Below are 20,126 nucleotides of genomic sequence, written 5' to 3'. Positions count from 1 at the left end.
TTAAATAGGCTAATGTGGAATTGTATGCAGGTGGTTCCAAATGATAAATTGTGCAGATGTGCAGAAAGAACATGTGCAGAATGTGCATGTGCAGAAAGAAGTGCAGAAAGAACATAACAGATTCTAATCGGGTTAAAAAGTCTTCTGAAAGAATATATATTCAAAGATTTGTGCCGCATTTTCACGATTTTTCAAAAATAGCAGACCTACAAGCTCGTAGCGCGCCACCTTGTGGATCTGCTATTTTTCAATAGCTAAAGTATAACATAATGCTTAGTTAAAACACCAAAAGGAGTTCCCACCAAAAATGGGTTAAAAAAAAAAGTCTAGACCAGGTAATACTAATCCAAATCTACAAAGTAACTATAGTACAATACAATATTTGCCTCCCGAGATATAGTGGAGTAGATGTAAACAGTATTGGAAATTGGGAAATTATACTCAAGTAAAGTACAAATACCTCAAAATGGTACTTGAGTATAGTAGCCTACTTAGTTACTTTCCACCACCTGGTAACCACATGTACTTTCCATGATTCTGCAGCCAGCTGGGGTTGTGCCATTAGCAGCCAGGTGACCATGAACTCTGTCTCTCTGTCTCTCACTGTGTATCTCTCTCTGTCTCTCACTGTGTATCTCTCTCTCTCTCTCTCTCTCTCTCTCTCTCTCTCTCTCTCTCTTTCTCTCTCTCTCTCTCTCTCTCTCTCTCTCTCTCTCTCTCTCTTTCTCTCTCTCTCTCTCTCTCTGCTGTTCACCTGTTGCCAGTTGGCAGCCCATGTTAAGACCAATGCCAGGAGCTGCTCTACACTGCCCCCTTTTGACAAAACCCAAGTACTACCAAGCAATATGCTGGCCATTATAATAAAACGGCCCTCTCATGCCCTCATGTGGTTTACTTCAGAAATGCCTTTGTTTTAGTTAGATTAGACAGTTGCATTGCTCACAGAGCAAAACAGCAAACACTATTTGAAGTTAGATCAACACTATGAAATAGAAGAAAAAGTCCACATCCACACTTTACATTTTAGGTCATATCTTTCATTGAGATACAAAAGAAACATCTATTTACAAAACATATATTATAAGCTGACATACTCTGTAATATACAGAAAATGTAAACTATACAAAAAGGTACACACTTCAGTGTTACTTAATCTGTGAAAAGTATCTACAATTTCTACATTATAGCAACATTATTAACACATCGTATACAACAATACGTGCATGGTGGTCAAAGGGCTGCATTCCAAGTGAACAGGGGCGATAATTTGCCCTCCCAGAAGGCTATACGTAGATGTCATCCAAGTCTATGTGGCTACTAGCCATGTGGCTACTGTCCGTCGTTGTATCGCCACTCTCAGTCTTCACGCTGTAATAGCAGGTGCTCGATACACTTTCGCTTTTATCGGCGTCTGTTTTGGCGATCTCTTTTTGGTCAACGTCACACGGATTGTCTTCGTCTTTTCGGATTGCGTCTGCTTCACGGATGTGTCTACTTGTCCCTTCGGTTGTGATATTTCCATCTTGCTCGGTATCAATGAGCGTGTTTTGGGTGGTGGAGGTAGTTTCTCCACTCTGGCCCGAGTCAGCGTCTGAAGAGCCTTTCTGCAGCCATTTGCAGCCATCTGCTAGATCCGTGCGGGTTTGGAAATAGTCGTTGGAGCCACTGGAATCCGTGATGTGCTCTTTCGCCGTGTCAAAAGACTCTGTGAGAATACTGTCTGTGCGCGAACGGCCGCTGGTGACCTCCGCTTCGGTGGCGACATCCGCATTTGTACAGCCAACGTCCTCGGCGTCTTTGTCATCGTTGTTATTGTCGTCTTCTACATCAGCGACACCAAGATCAGAGTCTATATGTCCGACCTCTGCATCTGCAGGGACCCCCCAGGTGTCCGTGCTCGAGTAGTGCTCACCGCTTTCATCCTGATCGTCGTCACAGACGCACCCGACACAACCAATCAGCGTGGGCTCCGTCGCATGAGACACCGAGACCTTAATCTGCTGTTCTTCTTCTTCTTCTCCGCCCGCATCGAGGACCTCCTCTCCCGACAGGACCCTCCTCAGTTTGTGAGCCTGGTCCCTGTACTCCTGGCACAGCCGGGCGTCTGGCATGTGGTTGGCATGGATCTCTGCCAGCTTCATGTACAGCACATACAGATCCCTGGGATTCGCAGGGTCCTCCAGGGAGGAGGCCAGAGCCAGCTGGAAGTATCCCACCGCGTCAAAGGCATCCTGGGGGAGAAGAGAAGACCCATTAGAGCCTGAACAGATTCTAATTCCAAGATATGTGTGCAGGAGTTGGTAAGAGGTGAATCTTTGCCAGTGTGTTAAATACAAACACTAAATAAACTATAAACGCCAACGGTTTATATTATTAAAACGTCCTTGTTATTCTTTGTTATTCTTTGTTAATCTTTGTTATTGTTTTTACCCTCTGCGACCTTAACAGGTATTATGATGTGACATACATTGTTGATGGGTGGCTCTCTCATGTACCTTGAGCTGGTAGAGCGTGATGTTCCCCAGCCGGGTGTAGACCATGGAGTAGTAGCGGGCCTCTAGGGGGTGCTGCAGCACCGCGGGGCAGAGCGACAGGGATTTGAGGTAGTAGTTCTCTGCCATCTCGTACTGATGCAGCCGGTAGTAGACAGTCGCCATGCGGTGGTAGGCCGTCCTCTCGTTCAGAGGCACACCTGTGAGGGACACAACAATGTACAGTCACTGTAGACCAAGTGGTTTTCAACCCTTTTCATATCAAGGCCCTTTTATTTATTTGGCATTTGAGCCACATACCACCAAAGAAAACTAAAATCACACCCATGTGAAGTGAGGGGCGCTGATATATTAAAGTCTAACTCATGTTTATTAGGTGATGTAAAACAAACGGTGCCAACACAATTAAACACACATTAAATGCCATTAACAATAAAGAGACAAAATGACGTAAATCTTCCCTTCATTGTCAATGGCGTTTTTAAAACAAACATTGAACTAAAAACAAACATTAAACCTGTATATAGGCGCGCCCCTCAAAAGACAAAAAGAAGACTTTGTTGTTGTTGGATAGGATATTGTCCACAATTTCATACTTTATTGATGTTGGTACCATTAGGCATTACCAACAGGCATTGATCAAAATTAACAGCATCTACATTCTGTAATTGTTTAGCTGGGGACCACCTGGAACCCCCTCAAGGACCACTGGTGGTCCCCGGGCCACTTGTTGAAAACCACTGCTGTAGACCAGTGGTTCTTTCAAGGACCCCCAATTTGGTATGCATGATTAAATCACGGACGCCCATAAATCAGAGAGTGTACAAAATGGAACCAAGTACATTACATGTTGTACACCATGTACACCAGTGACGGTGACATTCACAGTATCCTTCCAGGTCAGTATACCTGTTTTGCTGCCAATCTGAACGGCCAGTACGGCGTACTGAAGAGCCTCCTCCTGTTCTCCTTGGGTCATCAGCAGCTCTGTCAGCTTGCTCAGCAAGCGGAACTCAGAGTGGATGTCTTTGATGCTCCGCGCGAACGGCAGACTGCCGTCCTACAAGACAAAACAAAACAAAGCATAGCAAATAAGCATAAACCGCTGCTGCGGTGCCAGCTGTCTATGTCTGCCAAAACATATCCGTGATGAGAGGGGCCCATTTTATAAACCCATTGATATGTACAGTGTGGTTCTACCCATCCTTTTGTTTTTCGCTGACATCAAAACTATGTTTAGATACAGACGTACCGTATGCTCATCTTAGATTACAAGACACATCCTGTGCTTTGATTGCATAATGATACCTGAGATGACTTAAAACCCACGTCACTGCACTGATAACTATGACGATTGCTTTAAGGCGACAAATCAGACATCCCTTAGCTCCTACTGTACTGTATGATCTTACCCTGAAGAACGGCAGCGAGGCCAGGCGGTTCCTGTGGCCTTTGAAGAAGACATCGCCTGCTTCCTCGTAGATGCTCATGGCAAAGCGAGGGTCGTTCATCCGCAAAGCTGTCTTCACTGCTGCCTGTCAATGACACGCAACATGTGAAATGAACCCATTTTGGGCGGGAACCCGTTTTGGTGTTAGCATTACGTTATGCTTTAGCTATTGAAAAGTAGCAGCTCGTAGCGCGCCACCGAGTGGCGCGCTACGTGCGGCGCGCTACGAGCTTGTAGGTCTGCTATTTTTGAAAAATCGAAGAACGACTGACATAGAAACATAGCTTTTTCAGAAAACTGTCGGGATGCAGAAGACATTTTTAGAATCTGATCTCAGGTCAAAATGGGTTAATGAGAAACACAGAAAAACTGTGCAACCCCCACGGTGTTTGCAATGTTTAGTTGTTGTTTTTAGTTTTAGTTAGTTGTTGTGTTTAGTTGTTGTTTTTTGTATTGTAAAATAGGCCAAGGGAAATGGCACTGGAACAGTGGCAGAATATTGATCCGTATATTTGATAGGACCAGTGTCTCTGTTGGCCAGCTACAGTAGTGATGAATGCACACTCAAAAGGATCAATATAGTGCTGTTGACTTCTGAGAGCAGATCACATACAAAAGACAAAACCAGTGACTGAGTGGATTAATCCCCTCTCCATCATGTACTGTAACAGGTTATTTTATTCACCCCTGTATCGTTTACCAACGCCGTGCCCACATCCCTCCCTCCTCCCCTCCCTCCCTCCCTCCCTCCCATCCTGCTCCCTGCTCTCACCTGTAGGTACATGTCAGCCAGCTCGTCCTCGTGGATGAGGTAATAGATGCGTCCCACCTGCAGCCACGTCTCAGACTCCTCTTCTCTCTTGCCCAGGTCAATGGAGATCCGTAGACTCTGCTTGGTGTAGTCCAGAGACTTACGAGACGATCTGTGTAGGGTTGCGAACGGAAATATTGTCAGTAACAAGTTAGAGAAGGGTGCAGACTGCAGACCGAGAATGATGATGAAGCTCATGATCTTTCTCGAGACTCACTTCTCGGTGTTGAGAGACAGATACAGGCTGCTGAGGATCTCCAGGTATTCTCCTTCCAGACGCTTGTCCTTCAGTTCTCTGGACACGGACACACAGTGCTCATAGTAGAGGATGCTCTGGCCGTAGAGCAGCATGTCTGCATACAGCCTGCTCAGCACCTTGGCTACCACCATCTGACCTGTGAGACCACATAAGGCCAATCTGTCAGTTAAGACCTGAGACCGGATCCTCATCCCGTCAGTCGTTCTCAAACTATTAGGACCCCCAGAAAGATATGTATTTGACCACCGAACCCATCTCAAAATACAGTATGTTGTTCCAGGGACCCACCAGAAGTAAATATATGAGTTACAAACGTTTGCTGTGAAAGAACATATATTCAAAGGTTTGCACACGTTTAAAAAAAATAGCAGATCTACAAGATTGTTGTGTGGCACTCGGTGCCGCGCTATGAGTTTGTAGATCTGCTATTTTTCAACAGCTACAGTTTAAATTAATGGTTAAAGTGGTTAAAAGCTAAGGTGACACGGATGCGTTCCAGGTCTTAACGGCTTAACTATGGCGATTACACTATGCTTTTTGCTATATATATATATTTAAAAAAATAAATCATAATACAAATTATACTCAGTGTACGTCTGTGTGCATGCTGGACTGACTCACTGTGCAGGTTCCTGGCTTGTAACGAGATCAGTAGCCCCATTTCGTAACACACCCTGACCTCTTGACTCCTCCGCCTGTCCTTGTAGCTCCGCCCCAGCCACAGGTATGTCTGAACATGCTCCTCGTCTATAGGGCTCTCCCCGAGCTCCAGGAAAAGCTTCAGGGACCTGTTACAAACAAACAGAGTAGACAGACATACATACTATCAAATAATGTCATTATGTAACATCTGTTGTAGTACTCCAGTCCGGTCTCTCGATTTTTCATTTACTCTGTCTCGTCTCGGTCTCGCACATAATTTGACTCGGCCTTGACTCAGTCTCGGACCAAGGGACGCTTCCCCCGCCAAGTCCACTGGAGTCACGAGTCTCTACAATGCAATAAATTAAATATATTATACCCATATTATGAAGAGCCCATTCACATGAACATTATAAGACACCTGTTTGGCAATTAGTGGACAGCTATCTTGTTAAGTAACAGAGTGTATACGCGCCTGCCTGTTCTCGCAGTGTTTCTGTACCTATCAAATGAGAAAAAATGAACTCTAGTCTCGGACTCACCCCCGACTCCCTTTAGGTGGACTCGACTACAACAAATAATAAAAACAAATTATAGACTTAATAAAAATATGATCATATAAAGTTGTTCTGGAACAGAAACATTTAATTTGGAGTTGATTTTTTGGGGGGAGGTTCTGTAATAAAAATAAAATGATTTTTTTTTATATCTGCATTTACTGTAAGATTAGATTTCTCGGATTTCTCCCAACCTCTCAAATGTTATTTTTTAAATATAAATATATGTTAATGACATTTAGAAGATTTAGAACACTTTCCTGGGGGACAAAAGGAAATATTCAGGATTTCAAATCAAATACTGTAATAGCTCAAATAGCTGATCTACAAGCTCAAAACATGCTGCACTGCGACGCATTTTGAGCTTGTAGATCAGCTATTTTTTTGTTTAACAGTAATATGCAATGTGGCCCTCTGGAGTGAGTGTTGAAATATAGTGGCCCTCTCCATCGTCAAAGTTGCCCACCCCTGTTTTAGGGGTTGGGACAGATCTCTGGTTTCTAGTCCAGTTATGTTATCTGGTCACATTTTAAAATGCCAGCCAGAGTCCTTGAACACGACACTGAACCTCTACTTGTGCCAACACAGGGTGTCCTGCTTTTAACTTGATGCTCACTCACAGTTTGATCCCCACATTATATTCACTATACTGTGACAGAAAGCTAACGTCGCTGTGCATTACGGGCCACAGATAGCGGATTCGAATGATGCAATCGACCTACTGCACGTATACTGGGAGCCTACTGGCTACGATTAGTAGTACATATCAGTCTTAACCGGCCACGTAAGTCCCCTAACCTCATATCAGTCTTAACTGGCCACGTAACTCAGTTTCATGATATTTCACTTCCGCGTTTCCTAATCGCAGATCAAAAAGCAAAAGCTCTATTTCTCAGTGTCTCAGAGTGAGTGATGTGATGTCTGACCTGACGAGGAAGCGTTCTGCCACCCCAGACGCTCCCACGTCCAGCGCCAGGCAGCCTAGGTTGGCCAGACTGAGGGCCTGGTTCCTCTGGTTCCCGCTCTCTCTGGAGATCCTCAGAGCGTTGTTCAGGTGCCAGCCGGCCTCCGGGACGCGACCCTGTCGCCTCAGACACAGTGCCAGCAGGTTGTGGATCACCCCCCGCTGCGTGGGGCTGTCTGTGCCCTGGAGACGAGAGAACAAACGCGCACACACACACACACACACACACACGTACAATGTACATTACAGTGGGTAGAGAGGTCGTCTGGTAATCGGAAGGTCACTGTGGTTCGCTTTTCGGCCCACTCATGCATGTCGGAAGTGTCAAGGTGTCCCGGAGCAAGATGTTTAACCCATTAAGACCTGAGGACCCGATTCTACAAATGTCTTCTAAATACTAACAGTTTTCTGGTGCTCAAGATATTTCATGTCAAGGACCCCAAAGATTATCTGTATTGGCCACCGACCTCCATCTGAAAATATGTTGTTCCAGCAGCAAAGTTAAAAAAAAGTTTTCTGTGAATATCTTGAAATTTGCACACATTTTCACGATTTTTCAACAATAGCAGATTTAGCAATTTAGCAGTTTAAATTAATAGTTAAAGTGGCTAAAAGCTAAGGTGACACAGAAGCGTTCCAGGTCGAGGTTAAAAACTCGAGGTTAAAAACGATGTCTTGATCTCATTGAGATCAAGACATCGTTTCCAAGAGACCTGGAACCGTAAAACATAATTATATAGCATGAAATCTGGGTTCATTTCGGCTCAACGTTATTATATAAGGATACAGAGCATCTGCTTTCTACAATGCTGACTCAGCGTTTGCGTCAGTACATCATGACTTCCTTGACTGTTGCCAGCCGGTTTGTTGGCAGAAAACAATAGAACTGCCCTCTAGTCTGTTCACTAGAGGACACTAGTGTTCATGTATTGGACATTTTGCACAATGAGTACTTTTACTTTTGGTGCTTTAAGTACATTTTGATGCCAACACTTTTGTACTTTTACTCAAGTAAATTTGCATTCCGGACTTTTACTTGCAACACTGATACTTTTACTTAAGTAAATCAATTGAGTAGTTTTAACCACTACTGGTTAAATGAGATAAGATAGTGGAGCAGCGTGTTCAGGGTGTTGTTACTGCATGTGACGGCTGTATACCTGGTTAAATGAGATAAGATAGTGGAGCAGCGTGTTCAGGGTGTTGTTACTGCATGTGACGGCTGTATACCTGCAGTGACGTGAGCAGGGGCAGCAGCGTGTCCTCCGCCTTCTCGGCCTGACCGGTCAACACCAGCAGCCAGCCCAGCAGAACGGACGCCTCGAAGCCCTCCTCCTCGTTGATGTGGCCCCCCGTCTCCACGGCCTGCCGGGCGCAGGGGACCGCCTTCCCCAGAGCCCCGTACTGATGGTAGACGGAGGCCAGACCCAGACACAGGTCCCTCTGGGTCTTCAGGTCGTCCCCCTTCTCCGCGATGGCCAGAGCCTGCTGAAGGTAGACCACGATCTGAGCGGGGAGCAGCGACGTGCCGTCCTTCCAGCGGGGGTTCAGGCGCACAGAGTTACGCACGAACAGCTCCACCCGCTGGAAGGCGTCGTGGAGGCAGTGGTCCCGCGTGGTGTCCAGGCTCAGCGAGGCCAGCGCCAGGTAAGGCATGTACTTCCGGTGGTAGAGGCGGCTCAGGAGCCAATTCAGGTCCTGGGGAGCGATGGGCTTGCCGTCCTCGGCCGAGAGCGCGGCCGAGAGGAACTGGAGTCTCTCGGTGAAGGGCAGGGCGTCGTCCGTCTTCCGGAGGAGCAGGAAGAGGCTGGCGGAGAGGTAGCAGACGCGAGCCTCCAGCAGCCGGTCCCCTTGGACCAGAGACCTCCGCAGGAGCAACGTGAGGAGCTCAAACTCCTCCACGGAGGTGAAGCTGTGGCTGGGGAGACAGAGGAGCAGGGCGCTGGCCTTCTCCAGGGTCTGGCTCAGCTTGTCGTTCATGTGCTGCTTCAGGTACACCGACGTGAGGTTGGTGTAGAGGGCGATGAGCAGGGGCAGGTCAGAGAAACCGTCCACACAAACACTCACGGCCTCCTCATAATAAACACGTGCCTGAAAAGGGAACGCATCAAAAGTTATAATATTGTAATCAAAAGTTGTAATACTGTACAACATGCATGATGTACAGAATAGAATAGAATATAGCATGTGAAAATTATATCGGGTGTACCTAATACTTCAGAAGATATATTAGATATACAGTATCTTTCATATAAAAGCTTTTTCACAATCATTTGAAAACTATCGTATCGCCATTATCCCAGCTTGCAATGATTTCTGAACTATAATAAAGATGGCGGTACATCTAGTGCCCTTCACACAGGCCCTCAGAGCGGCTGGGAAACATTAAAGCTGTTCACTGTTCGAGCAAAAGAGCATGCGGCGCAGCTGGGGTTTAAATTGACTGGAAAGAGGAGAGGTCGCACAGCTCGTAGTCACGATGCAAGTTTTTATTTCCAAAAAAATAATAAAAACTTGCATCGTGACTACGAGCTGTACGACATCTCCTCTTTCCAGTCAATTTTATCTCCCGCGGTCAGCACCTCTTTACTACTGGTGTGCGCTCCAACCTCCTTGTTTGTTTGAGCGCAGCTGGGGTTTAACACAAAGCGATTAGAGTCGATTCAGGCGCGTTCATGAAGGTTATCACTTTCGGGGTTAGCGTGCTTCAAACGCCTCTGAGCAACTTTCATTGAAATTAATTTCCTGGGAGTGGGGCAGTCCGCTCTCTAGTTTATATATAACTCTATGCCTTCACATAATTTTATTGACAGCTACTTGGCTACTCAGGCCTTCATCTGCTGACAGAGGCCTGAGTAGCCGAACCACATCCGTTTGGCAGAGACCGCTGCTGCACTAAATAATACAATGAAAGGAAAAATCACCTTGAGAGTGCAGACTGTTTCTATAGACTGCACTGAGAGTCTGCACCCGTCTATCCTTCTGCAGACTGTTTCTATAGACTGCACTGAGAGTCTGCACCCGTCTATCCTTCTGCAGACTGTTTCTATAGACTGCACTGAGAGTCTGCACCCGTCTATCCTTCTGCAGACTGTTTCTATAGACTGCACTGAGAGTCTGCACCCGTCTATCCTTCTCTGGAACTATTGACAGTAAAGCACGTTCTGTCCCCTAGTATTTGGGTCCTACAGTACCTGACACTATAGGGTCCAAACTTCTCAGTAGAAGAGTATAGGAGACCACCTCTAACCACTGCAGATGTGCTAGTTATTCAAATAAGCATTACGCATTGTAGCTTTAATGCGTGTCTGCTTTATTTAAATTATAGGCTAAGAAGTGACTATAAGAGAGGGTAGAGAGCAGAGATGGCGTATGTTATGGCGTGCCGTCACTGCCGTGATTCTTTTACTATTTCTGTTTTGCATGTGTCTATGGCAGTGGTATTCAACTGGCGGCCCGCGGGCCAAATGCGGCCCCCACACACAATCATTCTACAGTTGTGGCCCCTAGCCTAATCTAGTTGAATACCCCTGGTCTATGAAGTTAACATTATTCTAATAGACCCCCAGGTGTGGTTATTATATTCAAATACAGTCTTCCCTGTGTATTTTTTGTTTCTTCCTGAAAGCCTTTGCATGCGGGAATTTTGGCCATTTTTACGTAGACTCGGCTCGGAGCGACCTAAAAATGCCACAACATGCTGAAGGTGAAAACCAGGTATACTTAATACACTCCATCCTTAAACGTAGAACTGGGTTAGGTTATCTGATGAGAGTGTGCTAACCCAACGTTGCATTCGGTTCATATCAAACGTTGCACAGACATCCCAGTACCCACACACCTGGGAGTATTTGAGCTTCCTGCCACAGAGCCGTCCCAGGAGGAAGCATGCCCGTCGGTGGGCCCAGTGCATGGCCGTTCTCTTGGCCGTCTCCCTCACGTTCTCCAGATGTCCCAGCAGCTCCTCCTCACTCCTACCGCTGAACGTCACGCTCAGGAAGGAGTGCTGGAGGTCGTACAGAGGCAGGAAGTCCTCCTGGAGACATGAAACGATGAAAGGACAAATAAATGCGTGGATGATGAAATGATAAACGTGACATAAACGTGACTGGACTCCTTCAAAACCGTTATCAAAGAGCACTTATGTGCGGCTGCAATTCGAAAAACTGCCCCAGAGCCGAAGGAGGCGCCTACTGTACCACGTCTCTGGTCTCTCCTGCTCACTCACCTGGAAGTGATTGTGGTTGAGCAGGGTCAAGGTTGGGTCACTGAGCTCCGTGTCGTCGCCCTCCCAGCTGCTCTCCTCCAGGAACAGAGCGGGGTCCTCCTGGAACTCGTCCAGCTCCCTGAAGGTGTCCTCCAGGTTGAAGGACAGGGCCTCTCCCTCGCGCCACACCGTGCCGTGGGACTGGTAGAGCGACGGGCGGGGGGACGAGTGGGAGACGGACTGACGGGGCGAGGTGTGGAGGGGCGGCGTCCCGCCACCGCTTTTCACCGAGATGAGGCTCTGGCGAGCGCTTACAGGAACCTTGTGTTCTGGAAGAGAGGAAGTTTGCATTTTACGCTTGAGATTAATGAGAGCACACACAGTACAGTAGAAGCTGCGTTTACATGAACACCTTTCTTCCAATCTGATTAAAATAAACCCGATTGAAGGTTTTGGATAAAGGGTTTACATGTAGCCAGATCAATCCGATCTGGTGTTTACATGTGCCACTTTTAATCGGGTTAGCTGTGTGTATAATAATAATAATATTATGACTATAAAATGGGTCACCACGACATGTTTTTTCCTTGCTTTCACGCATTCTTCCCTCCCACCTTTACACACATACATCATGGAAGAAATGTCCTTTTGATCGCGTTGTGATTTGTGAAAAGGAGTCTAGACCACCCCTCTGCACCTACCCATCGGGTTGGGCCTGATCAGGTTTATTTAGGTGTATACATTAGGTTTATTTTAAATATTGTTTTAACCCGATTAAAAGTGTCCATGTAAACGCAAATAAATGGTCTCATGCCCGGTGTATTTTTTTGTGGAAGGTTTCCGTTTCATTACACTCAGAAGACTGTACAAATGGACCTGCAAGGGTTCTATTTGCACACACTTCTGAGTTAAAAAAAAACAAACAAAAAAACAAACACTTAAGGAATTGTACTGTGTAATACTGTAATAACTGTCCAAAGATGATGATTTTAGAGCAGCACATTTGCAGCCTTTGAAGGAGAACTGATGTCTTCACTTCCCAGTAGAATGATTAAGCTTTTTGCATGCACTGGGGAGCTCATAAAGGAGTAATGATCTCATTATTTGGTGATGTATTACCTTGTTTTGGCCGTGTCCTGATGTACATGAAGTCGGACTCATCCAATCTATCTGAAAGAACAATAAATCAATTTAGCTGTTTATACCCGTTTAGAAGGAGGAAGAGACGACCTAGATTTACTTATCGGGAGCTATACCAACAATAACAATGTTCAGAGAATGAACTTTGACCAAACGTGAATCATCTATCAGCCTGAGTACTCGCGTACACACATAGCATCTCTTAATGAATACTATGAATACTACTATCTTAAAGTTCATAGCTTATTGTCTGATTGTATGCTTCGTATTATGTGTGTCCTCGTTTAATGTGTTGTTATCACTTAAAGTGCCAACGTAAAGTGCTCGTATGGATATTTTATTTGACATTCAAATGTTTTGGATTCAGGCCAGCCTTCCCGACTCAACCTAACTTGCACTTGTAACTGCAATGTTCTGGGCTCAGATGGATCCAGGTGGGAATGTATTTCTATAACTTTATTGTTATAGTTGTGGTGTTCAGTGTGAGTGGCCCTTTGTGCTGCTCAACAGTGCCACTTTAGGTCACCCAGCGGTATTGCAGACATACGGACATATAGGGACACACACGGTCAGTCATTGGAGCGGTGTGCACCACTGCAGTCACACCCAAATGACACGTCAGACCAACTAAACCTTGTCGGTAACAGCACTACACAACATCTACTACAGGCTGGTTTACCTACCTAGCCTGTACACACAGCTGATGTCTGACGAGAAGAGCCTCTCCAGCAGGCTGCTGTCACTGGGCTCGGCGCTACAGGGGTTAACCTGGGCCAGAGCCTCCTTCTCCTCTGCAGTCAGAAAGAGCAATTGTCCAGCCCTGCAGAGCGGGGAGACAAAGGCAGCATTATCAGCCATGTGACTCCCATTGCATTGCTCTGTCCTCATTGGCCCCCTCGGGCCAGTCCACCCTATCCAGACTGCATAGACACAGTAAATAGAATCATGTCAACATTAGTGGAATAAATAGATCACATCAAACGTCCTCGAGCGCTGATGCGATCAGTTCCCCAGAAGTGCACTACTGTATATATACAGTATAATATAAATGGGTTTGTAAACAGTCACTCACTTTGAGTGACAAATAAGGTAAACACACTGCATGCCACGCGGAGGAAAGTCTTCCTAAGGAGGTTTTAACTGATTGGTTTGGGATAACTGATTAATGGGTTAGAGTAAACCCTTTTGACCTTTGAATGGCACATTGCTAACAAGGGAATTCTGAGTATTTGTTCGTCTGTATGTTAACTTACACCCACTTAATTAAACCCTACATTCTTAGTCATACGACGAATAGTAAATTGGCCAATCTACATTCTACACACTCACAAAGTGCCGCAATTATAAATAAAGTACATTGGATTGGATTGAATGTGACAAGCTCACATGCAACGCTCACGGTCTACAAGCTCACAACAAGTTTCGCCCTTAATGGCGTGCCAAAAATAGGGACACCAGAGTTAAAGTGGTTTATAAAGTTGTCTGAAGTTGAAGTTAAAACATTGCTGGACCAGTGAGTATCAGTCACACCATGTCTAGATAGACATCAGTTCAGCTTCATTGGCCTGAATTGGAACAGTTGTCTTGCATCAGTAAAATGGAGTAGAAACATGAACAGAACCAAGCAACAGAACATCTTACAGTGGCGTGGTGTTCAGCGGCTTGACGTGGGCTTTGTGCACAAAGCCTGTGTGTCCCGTCGAGACGTGGGTTCCTATAAACATGTCCAGGCCACGGATCAGCAGTCCCTGGATCTCAACCAGGTCTCCTTGACTCAGCAGGAGTTCTTCTCTCCCCGTTGGAATATAGTCCACCACTGCCACACACGAACCTGTCACTGGAAGAGATGATGATGGGAAGAGATTAGTTTGATCTACGCGGCCCAAACCTCTTGTTCTATAACGTTACAGTTGTCTGTCTTGTCTGTGAGTGTGTCTGGACAATTATGGCCACATTATGGAGAGCCTTTTTCACCCCCAAAATAATCTGAGGCCACCGAAACCTGAACATGCTGGTTGACCGTCAGCGACCAGCAATGCCAGGCAGGCTGATTGCTTGTAACAGATGCCTCAGCCTGATGACTTAAAAAAACCCTAGTATAGTCTAATATCTCCCCCGGTCTATAGGAATATCCCATCTAGTGGTTAAGATATTGGACTTTCACGCGGGAGACCCGAGTTTGAATCCCGGGCGTTACATTGGTGCCGTGACCCGGATGGGGTTTCCCCGTGGGAGGAGGTCAAAAGGGGAGTGAGTGTAGCAGAGTGACTCACAGATATTGGACTTAATTTCAGACGGGAGACCAAAACAGGCAGCATTTCCCCTGAGGGGAATATCAGCGCTATCCTACACACAGCTAAGATATAGCCTACCGTATTTGTGATATATTGGTAAATGGAAATAATCGTCATGGGTGGCATCAATGTCAGTTACTGTATGAGCAGGTGACTCAGGCATTACAGATGTGCCATTCCAACTCTTCACGCTTTCCTGAACTTTTCCTGAAGATTTTATGAAAATGTCATGCAATTCCTTGCCGGTTTTATTCAGGATTATAGCCTTGCTAATTCTACTGCTTTGCTACTGCAAAGAAGTGTCAAAGAATTGTCATTTCTCGCTGACGTTGCTCTGTTTCTGACAATGCACTGACAATCTACTGAATTGCCAATGGCAGGACATGACATGTGAAGTTCTCAAACGGCACATCTGTATGTCAATCCATGTTTCGGTTCTGTGCGTATGTTGTGTAACGGAAGTGTCGTACCCATAGGATGATCAAACAGTTCCTTGTCTGTCGGCGAGCAACCAGCAAAGCCAGGGTACTTCCTCAGGAACCATCTGACAAAACAGGAAATGGTTCACAGCAAGAAAAAATGCAGTGCATGGGTACAAATGGCCCCATTCATGTCAAATAATTATGTGGAAGGAGAAGTGGTCACATTCATATAATTAATGCATTCATATTACTGTATGGTTGGCTCATTCAACCAAAACAGCTCAGCAGGATAATTGGTATAGTTAGTATAATGTTAGTAATACATAGGCTACTGTAATGTTCAGTGGTGTAAACTAACTACCGGTAACTACTTGTACATTTTGAATTCCCTGACTCCCTACTTTTAACAGAGTAAAGATTTGTTAGTACTTGTCCCCACCATGGGTAACTTTGTTGTGCTCTGTGCACAGAACGGGTACAGGATAGGCTGTATGTGACTTTATAGAACTGATATGTTAGAGGCTGCATGCATGTGACTTACTGGTAGAACTGGTATGTTAGAGGCTACTCTGTGACTTACTGGTAGAACTGGTATGTTAGAGGCTGCTGTGACTTACTGGTAGAACTGGTATGTTAGAGGCTGCTCTGTGACTTACTGGTAGAACTGGTATGTTAGAGGCTACCCTGTGACTTACTGGTAGAACTGGTATGTTAGAGGCTACTCTGTGACTTACTGGTAGAACTGTTATGTTAGAGGCTGCTCTGTGACTTACTGGTAGAACTGGTATGTTAGAGGCTGCTCTGTGACTTACTGGTAGAACTGGTATGTTAGAGGCTGCTCTGTGACTTACTGGTAGAACTGGTATGTTAGAGGCTGCTCTGTGACTTACTGGTAGAACTGGTATGTTAGAGGCTGCTGTGACTTACTGGTAGAACTGGTATGTTAGAGGCTGCTGTGACTTACTGGTAGAACTGGTATGTTAGAGGCTGCTGTGACTTACTGATAGAAGGGGTATGTAGAGGTGACTTACTGATAGAAGGGGTATGGTAGAGGCTGCATGGCGCTGATGGGCACCAGGCCATGGAGCCCGGTGGAGATCAGCGTTCCTTCCCACATGTTCTGCTGGCCCGTGTCCCTCACCATCAGCAGGTCGTGCTTCTTGAAGGACAGCTCGTCTTCCTCGTCCTGGTTCCGCTCTCCGCTGGCGCACAGCGCCTTGGCGAAGAAGGAGCCTGCACACACGATGTGTCCCCAAAGAAAAGTGCATGGGTAGACGGTCGGACACAAATGGCACACACAAACGCTCGTGCACGCACAAGCACGCACACAGTGCAGAAATGTGCTGTATGTTTGCATGCATGGATGCACACACATGGATGCAAAGAGGGTATTTCTTTCAGCACTGGTGCGATGCTGTAGCAAGTCACTGTCATGATTTATGCTTGACTCAGTGGCGAAACACTCATCTACGTAAGCATTGAGATCCATGATATGATGACCATCCACTACTGTATCAGAGAGACTGACTGCATGTGCACAATGATATGAGATCGAGATGCATGCTTTGTGTTCCTGTTCATTCTGTTCTCATCCTCGTTTCCATATCTGCTAGGGATGTCATATATCCACTGTTCATACTGTATTTCTCTAAACCAGAATGAATGTGCACTACAGCCTGGTGTTGACATTATGTTCTCAGACTCAGCTGATCCTCACCCACCACCCCTTTGGTTCAGACGGAGACTCGTGGTGGTCAACCTAAATCACAACAGTCACTACACTTCAATCAAGAGTCTCAGCCATACAGCTGCAATTATATAGTGTGTCCTCGTTCAGTCAACTGCCAATGATGGATGTCTCCGCACCACCTTTTAAGTTAATGTAATTCTGAGGGCTATTTGCCAGCATTGCATTTCTGTTATGAGTTTTCCCTGGCCAGAAGCCTTTTGCCTCAGGGTAATGCTCAAAGGGAAGTAATGATGTCTGAAATGGCCAGGCTGCCACAAATCAATATAAATTCCCCCCCCCCCCCTATATACACTATAATGATTCTGCTACACCATGTGACTAACTTTTATTTTTTTGATGCTTAAAAATAAGAATGGTAGGAATATGGTTATACTCTGTCAGGGCAGAAACCGCCTAATTCCAAAATGTAAATTGTTGGTGGTCCATTGATTAAATTTTACGCTCTCAAGAGTTAAATTATTGTGAAACATCTGCATTACCTAATTTACAAGAAGTCTACACAATTTAGAGCATGTAGAATAATTATTGTTACGTTTGTTGTCTCTCCTAATATAATGGTACCACATCAACACAGCATGGAATTGTGGAAAACGATAACAAAATGTTCCAAGTCTTAGGTCTGAGAGATCATCAAATGACGAGCAAAACTTTAATGGGCCTTGACATGAAAAAGGTTAAAAACCCCTGGCCTGGCCCAGGCCGTAGCGTAACGGTCTGGGCACCGGACTGGTGATCCAGTCGCGGTGTGCCGCGGGTTCGACTCCCGGACCCGACACAGCCTTTACCGCATGTCATCCCCCCATCTCTCTCCCGTTTCCTGTCAGCCTACTTTCTATCCCTTAAAAAATCAATAAAAGGCGTAAGCCGCAAAAAAAAAATCTTAAAAAAAAAAAAAAAAAAAAAACCCTGGCCTATTATTCTTTTTATGATCAGTACTTTATTTGGATTTTTAATAAACAGAAAAAACAAACACAAGCAACAACAACAACAGAATACGTATGCATGGACATTATGTATGAGCATAAAACATAATATAAAACAAGGATAGACAAGATAAACAAATACAAATAAATCAAATTAAAGAAATATTATAGTTTACACGACCAAACAAGCAGCATCATCAACCGTATCATATACTGTACTAAGACAGTGAACAATCAAAAGGGCATTGCCTGACCACGGATCACATCAAGGACCGGCAACATGAATCATATTTTTATCTAAGTGATTATTCACCCCTGGCCTATTCTGATTGTACTGTATGACATCATGACTCACCTTCCTGGAGCAGCAGTCCCAGGTACAACGTGGCCAGGTGTTCCTCGTCCACGCTGACGTTGATCTCCAGCTCACTGAGCAGCACCGGGTCCAGCCACACGGACTGGTCACACAAGAAGTTCTCCAAGCAGCGAGCGACGTAGCCTAAAGAACAGAGCACAACCCAGCTCATTTTGTCTGTGTGTGTTTTACCGGTTGTACCGGCGGGTACTACGACGACACTGTTGGATGCAGTAGCGCCGATCCATCTGTGTTGCCAGATTTTGAGAGAGAAATAAGCAACCAGGTCGAAAACAAGTCCAACAGAAGCGACTAGAGAGCGATCTAAACGTATGTGGGGAAACAAATCTTGAAATATTGGAATATTTTTGAAACATTTTAACTACACAAATCTTGTATGGGGGGCACCAAATATTTTCAAATGGGGTTCCATGGACAAATACATTAATTTGGGGAAAATGCCTGAGAACCAGTGGTTTAAATAAATAATTTTCTTAACCAAGCCTAAATAAGCAGCTACACTTTAGACACTTTTTTTTTACAGAAAAACAAGCCCACAGTCACTTATAATAAGCGGACATATATCCTTCCTACCTAAAGCGAGGTACGTTGAGAACTTCCAGATTTCCTCCACGGTCTTGAAGGTGAGAACGAAGCTGTCCTTCTCAGCGTGTACAGACACCAGGCGTGCAGAGAGGTCCTGCAGAGAACATGATGCTTATGCTTTCATTTTATCTTCTTGTATTGCGTCTTCATAATAATAATAATATCTGGGACTTATATAGTGCTTTTCATGACACTCAACGACGCTTGCTATGCTCTGCCTAATGCCCGGTTTGTACTTGGTTGCAGATGTCACACACCAAAGAATATCAGATCTACAAGCTCTGACATAGCATATCAACTTAATTATCTATGACAGCAGCTAGTCTGTATTGTAGTAAATGTATTTTATAAGCAAATGTAACATTGATTTTTATGTTTTTCTTTCTGTTAATATAACAGTAATGTACAGTAAATGTCAATACACCACAATACAATGATATGAGAACATTGAGGGTGTGTCTCACTAACTTTAAACAGCTGGATGACATCTTGGCTGTTGCTCTCCACCACTCTGAGTCGCGTGCGCAGCGCCTCCTGTAGGGCGCGGTCAGGTAGCACGCTGGAACGCTTCCGCCCCGTGAACACCAACACGATGTCTAGACAGGAATGATAAACAACAGCAACAACCCCACCGTGAGTGAAATGTCCACTTTCTTCTCATGGGGGTTGATGTGTGTGGACAAATCTGGACAAAATGCTTCTAAGAAACAGAGATGGCTGCCAACAACAGTCTTGACTCACTGAACCAGTACGCCGTCTATCTGGCCGAGGTATCGAGGCACAAGTTCATTAGAAAGCATCCCTAAGTGAGCTCGTGTTTCAGTGAGTGAGTCTCTGGAGGGACGACCATGCTATTAGGCGCCTGAGTGGACCACGCGGGAAGCCATTGAAATCCATTTGAGAGGAAGTTACTCCGGAACTTACAGGAAAAGTATGATGGACGCTGTTAAACTGCAGCGTAGGTAAAACTCTGGCAGAGAGACAGACAGATGGGCATGTCAAAAGATACTACATACATGAGAGCGGGGTAAAGCAAAACAAAACGGAACATACCTGAGGAGAACTTCTCTCCGACTCCCAGCGACACCGTGCTTCCTCGGTTAAAGGCCTCCTTCCTCTTCCAGTAGCTGTCTGACTCCACCCCAACTTCCTCAGACTCCACCCCCGGCCCCTCCTCTTCCTCTGCTAGCCCTGGAGAGATCAAAGGGAACACAGGCTAAGATCAGTGCATCAGACATGGCAACGCAGCGGGGA

General features: G+C 45.4%; 1 protein-coding gene across 3 annotated transcripts in view; it reads right to left on the bottom strand.

Annotated features, from left to right (window-relative positions):
* Positions 1-1,027: 1,027 nt before the first annotated feature.
* Positions 1,028-20,126, bottom strand: part of sh3tc2 (SH3 domain and tetratricopeptide repeats 2) — a 31,428-nt gene continuing 12,329 nt past the window's right edge. For all 3 annotated transcript variants that reach the window (XM_083785934.1, XM_083785935.1, XM_083785933.1), the window contains 20 exons: positions 19,926-20,063; positions 19,341-19,468; positions 18,861-18,966; positions 18,267-18,410; positions 16,270-16,471; positions 15,287-15,360; positions 14,164-14,359; positions 13,206-13,342; positions 12,502-12,552; positions 11,404-11,711; positions 11,017-11,211; positions 8,406-9,266; positions 7,138-7,358; positions 5,634-5,800; positions 4,971-5,148; positions 4,715-4,865; positions 3,905-4,027; positions 3,402-3,552; positions 2,496-2,692; positions 1,028-2,231 (listed from right to left, as the gene is read on the bottom strand). In XM_083785934.1, the coding sequence (XP_083642060.1) occupies positions 1,284-2,231; positions 2,496-2,692; positions 3,402-3,552; positions 3,905-4,027; positions 4,715-4,865; positions 4,971-5,148; positions 5,634-5,800; positions 7,138-7,358; positions 8,406-9,266; positions 11,017-11,211; positions 11,404-11,711; positions 12,502-12,552; positions 13,206-13,342; positions 14,164-14,359; positions 15,287-15,360; positions 16,270-16,471; positions 18,267-18,410; positions 18,861-18,966; positions 19,341-19,468; positions 19,926-20,063 (4,676 nt within the window). In that variant the 3' untranslated portion in view covers positions 1,028-1,283. The remainder of the gene's footprint in view (positions 2,232-2,495; positions 2,693-3,401; positions 3,553-3,904; positions 4,028-4,714; positions 4,866-4,970; positions 5,149-5,633; positions 5,801-7,137; positions 7,359-8,405; positions 9,267-11,016; positions 11,212-11,403; positions 11,712-12,501; positions 12,553-13,205; positions 13,343-14,163; positions 14,360-15,286; positions 15,361-16,269; positions 16,472-18,266; positions 18,411-18,860; positions 18,967-19,340; positions 19,469-19,925; positions 20,064-20,126) is intronic.

The sequence above is a fragment of the Protomyctophum parallelum genome, assembly GCF_964188405.1.
Source record: "Protomyctophum parallelum genome assembly, chromosome: 16".
NCBI classification, from domain to species: domain Eukaryota; kingdom Metazoa; phylum Chordata; class Actinopteri; order Myctophiformes; family Myctophidae; genus Protomyctophum; species Protomyctophum parallelum.
This window is presented reverse-complemented; position numbering and strand designations above follow the sequence as displayed.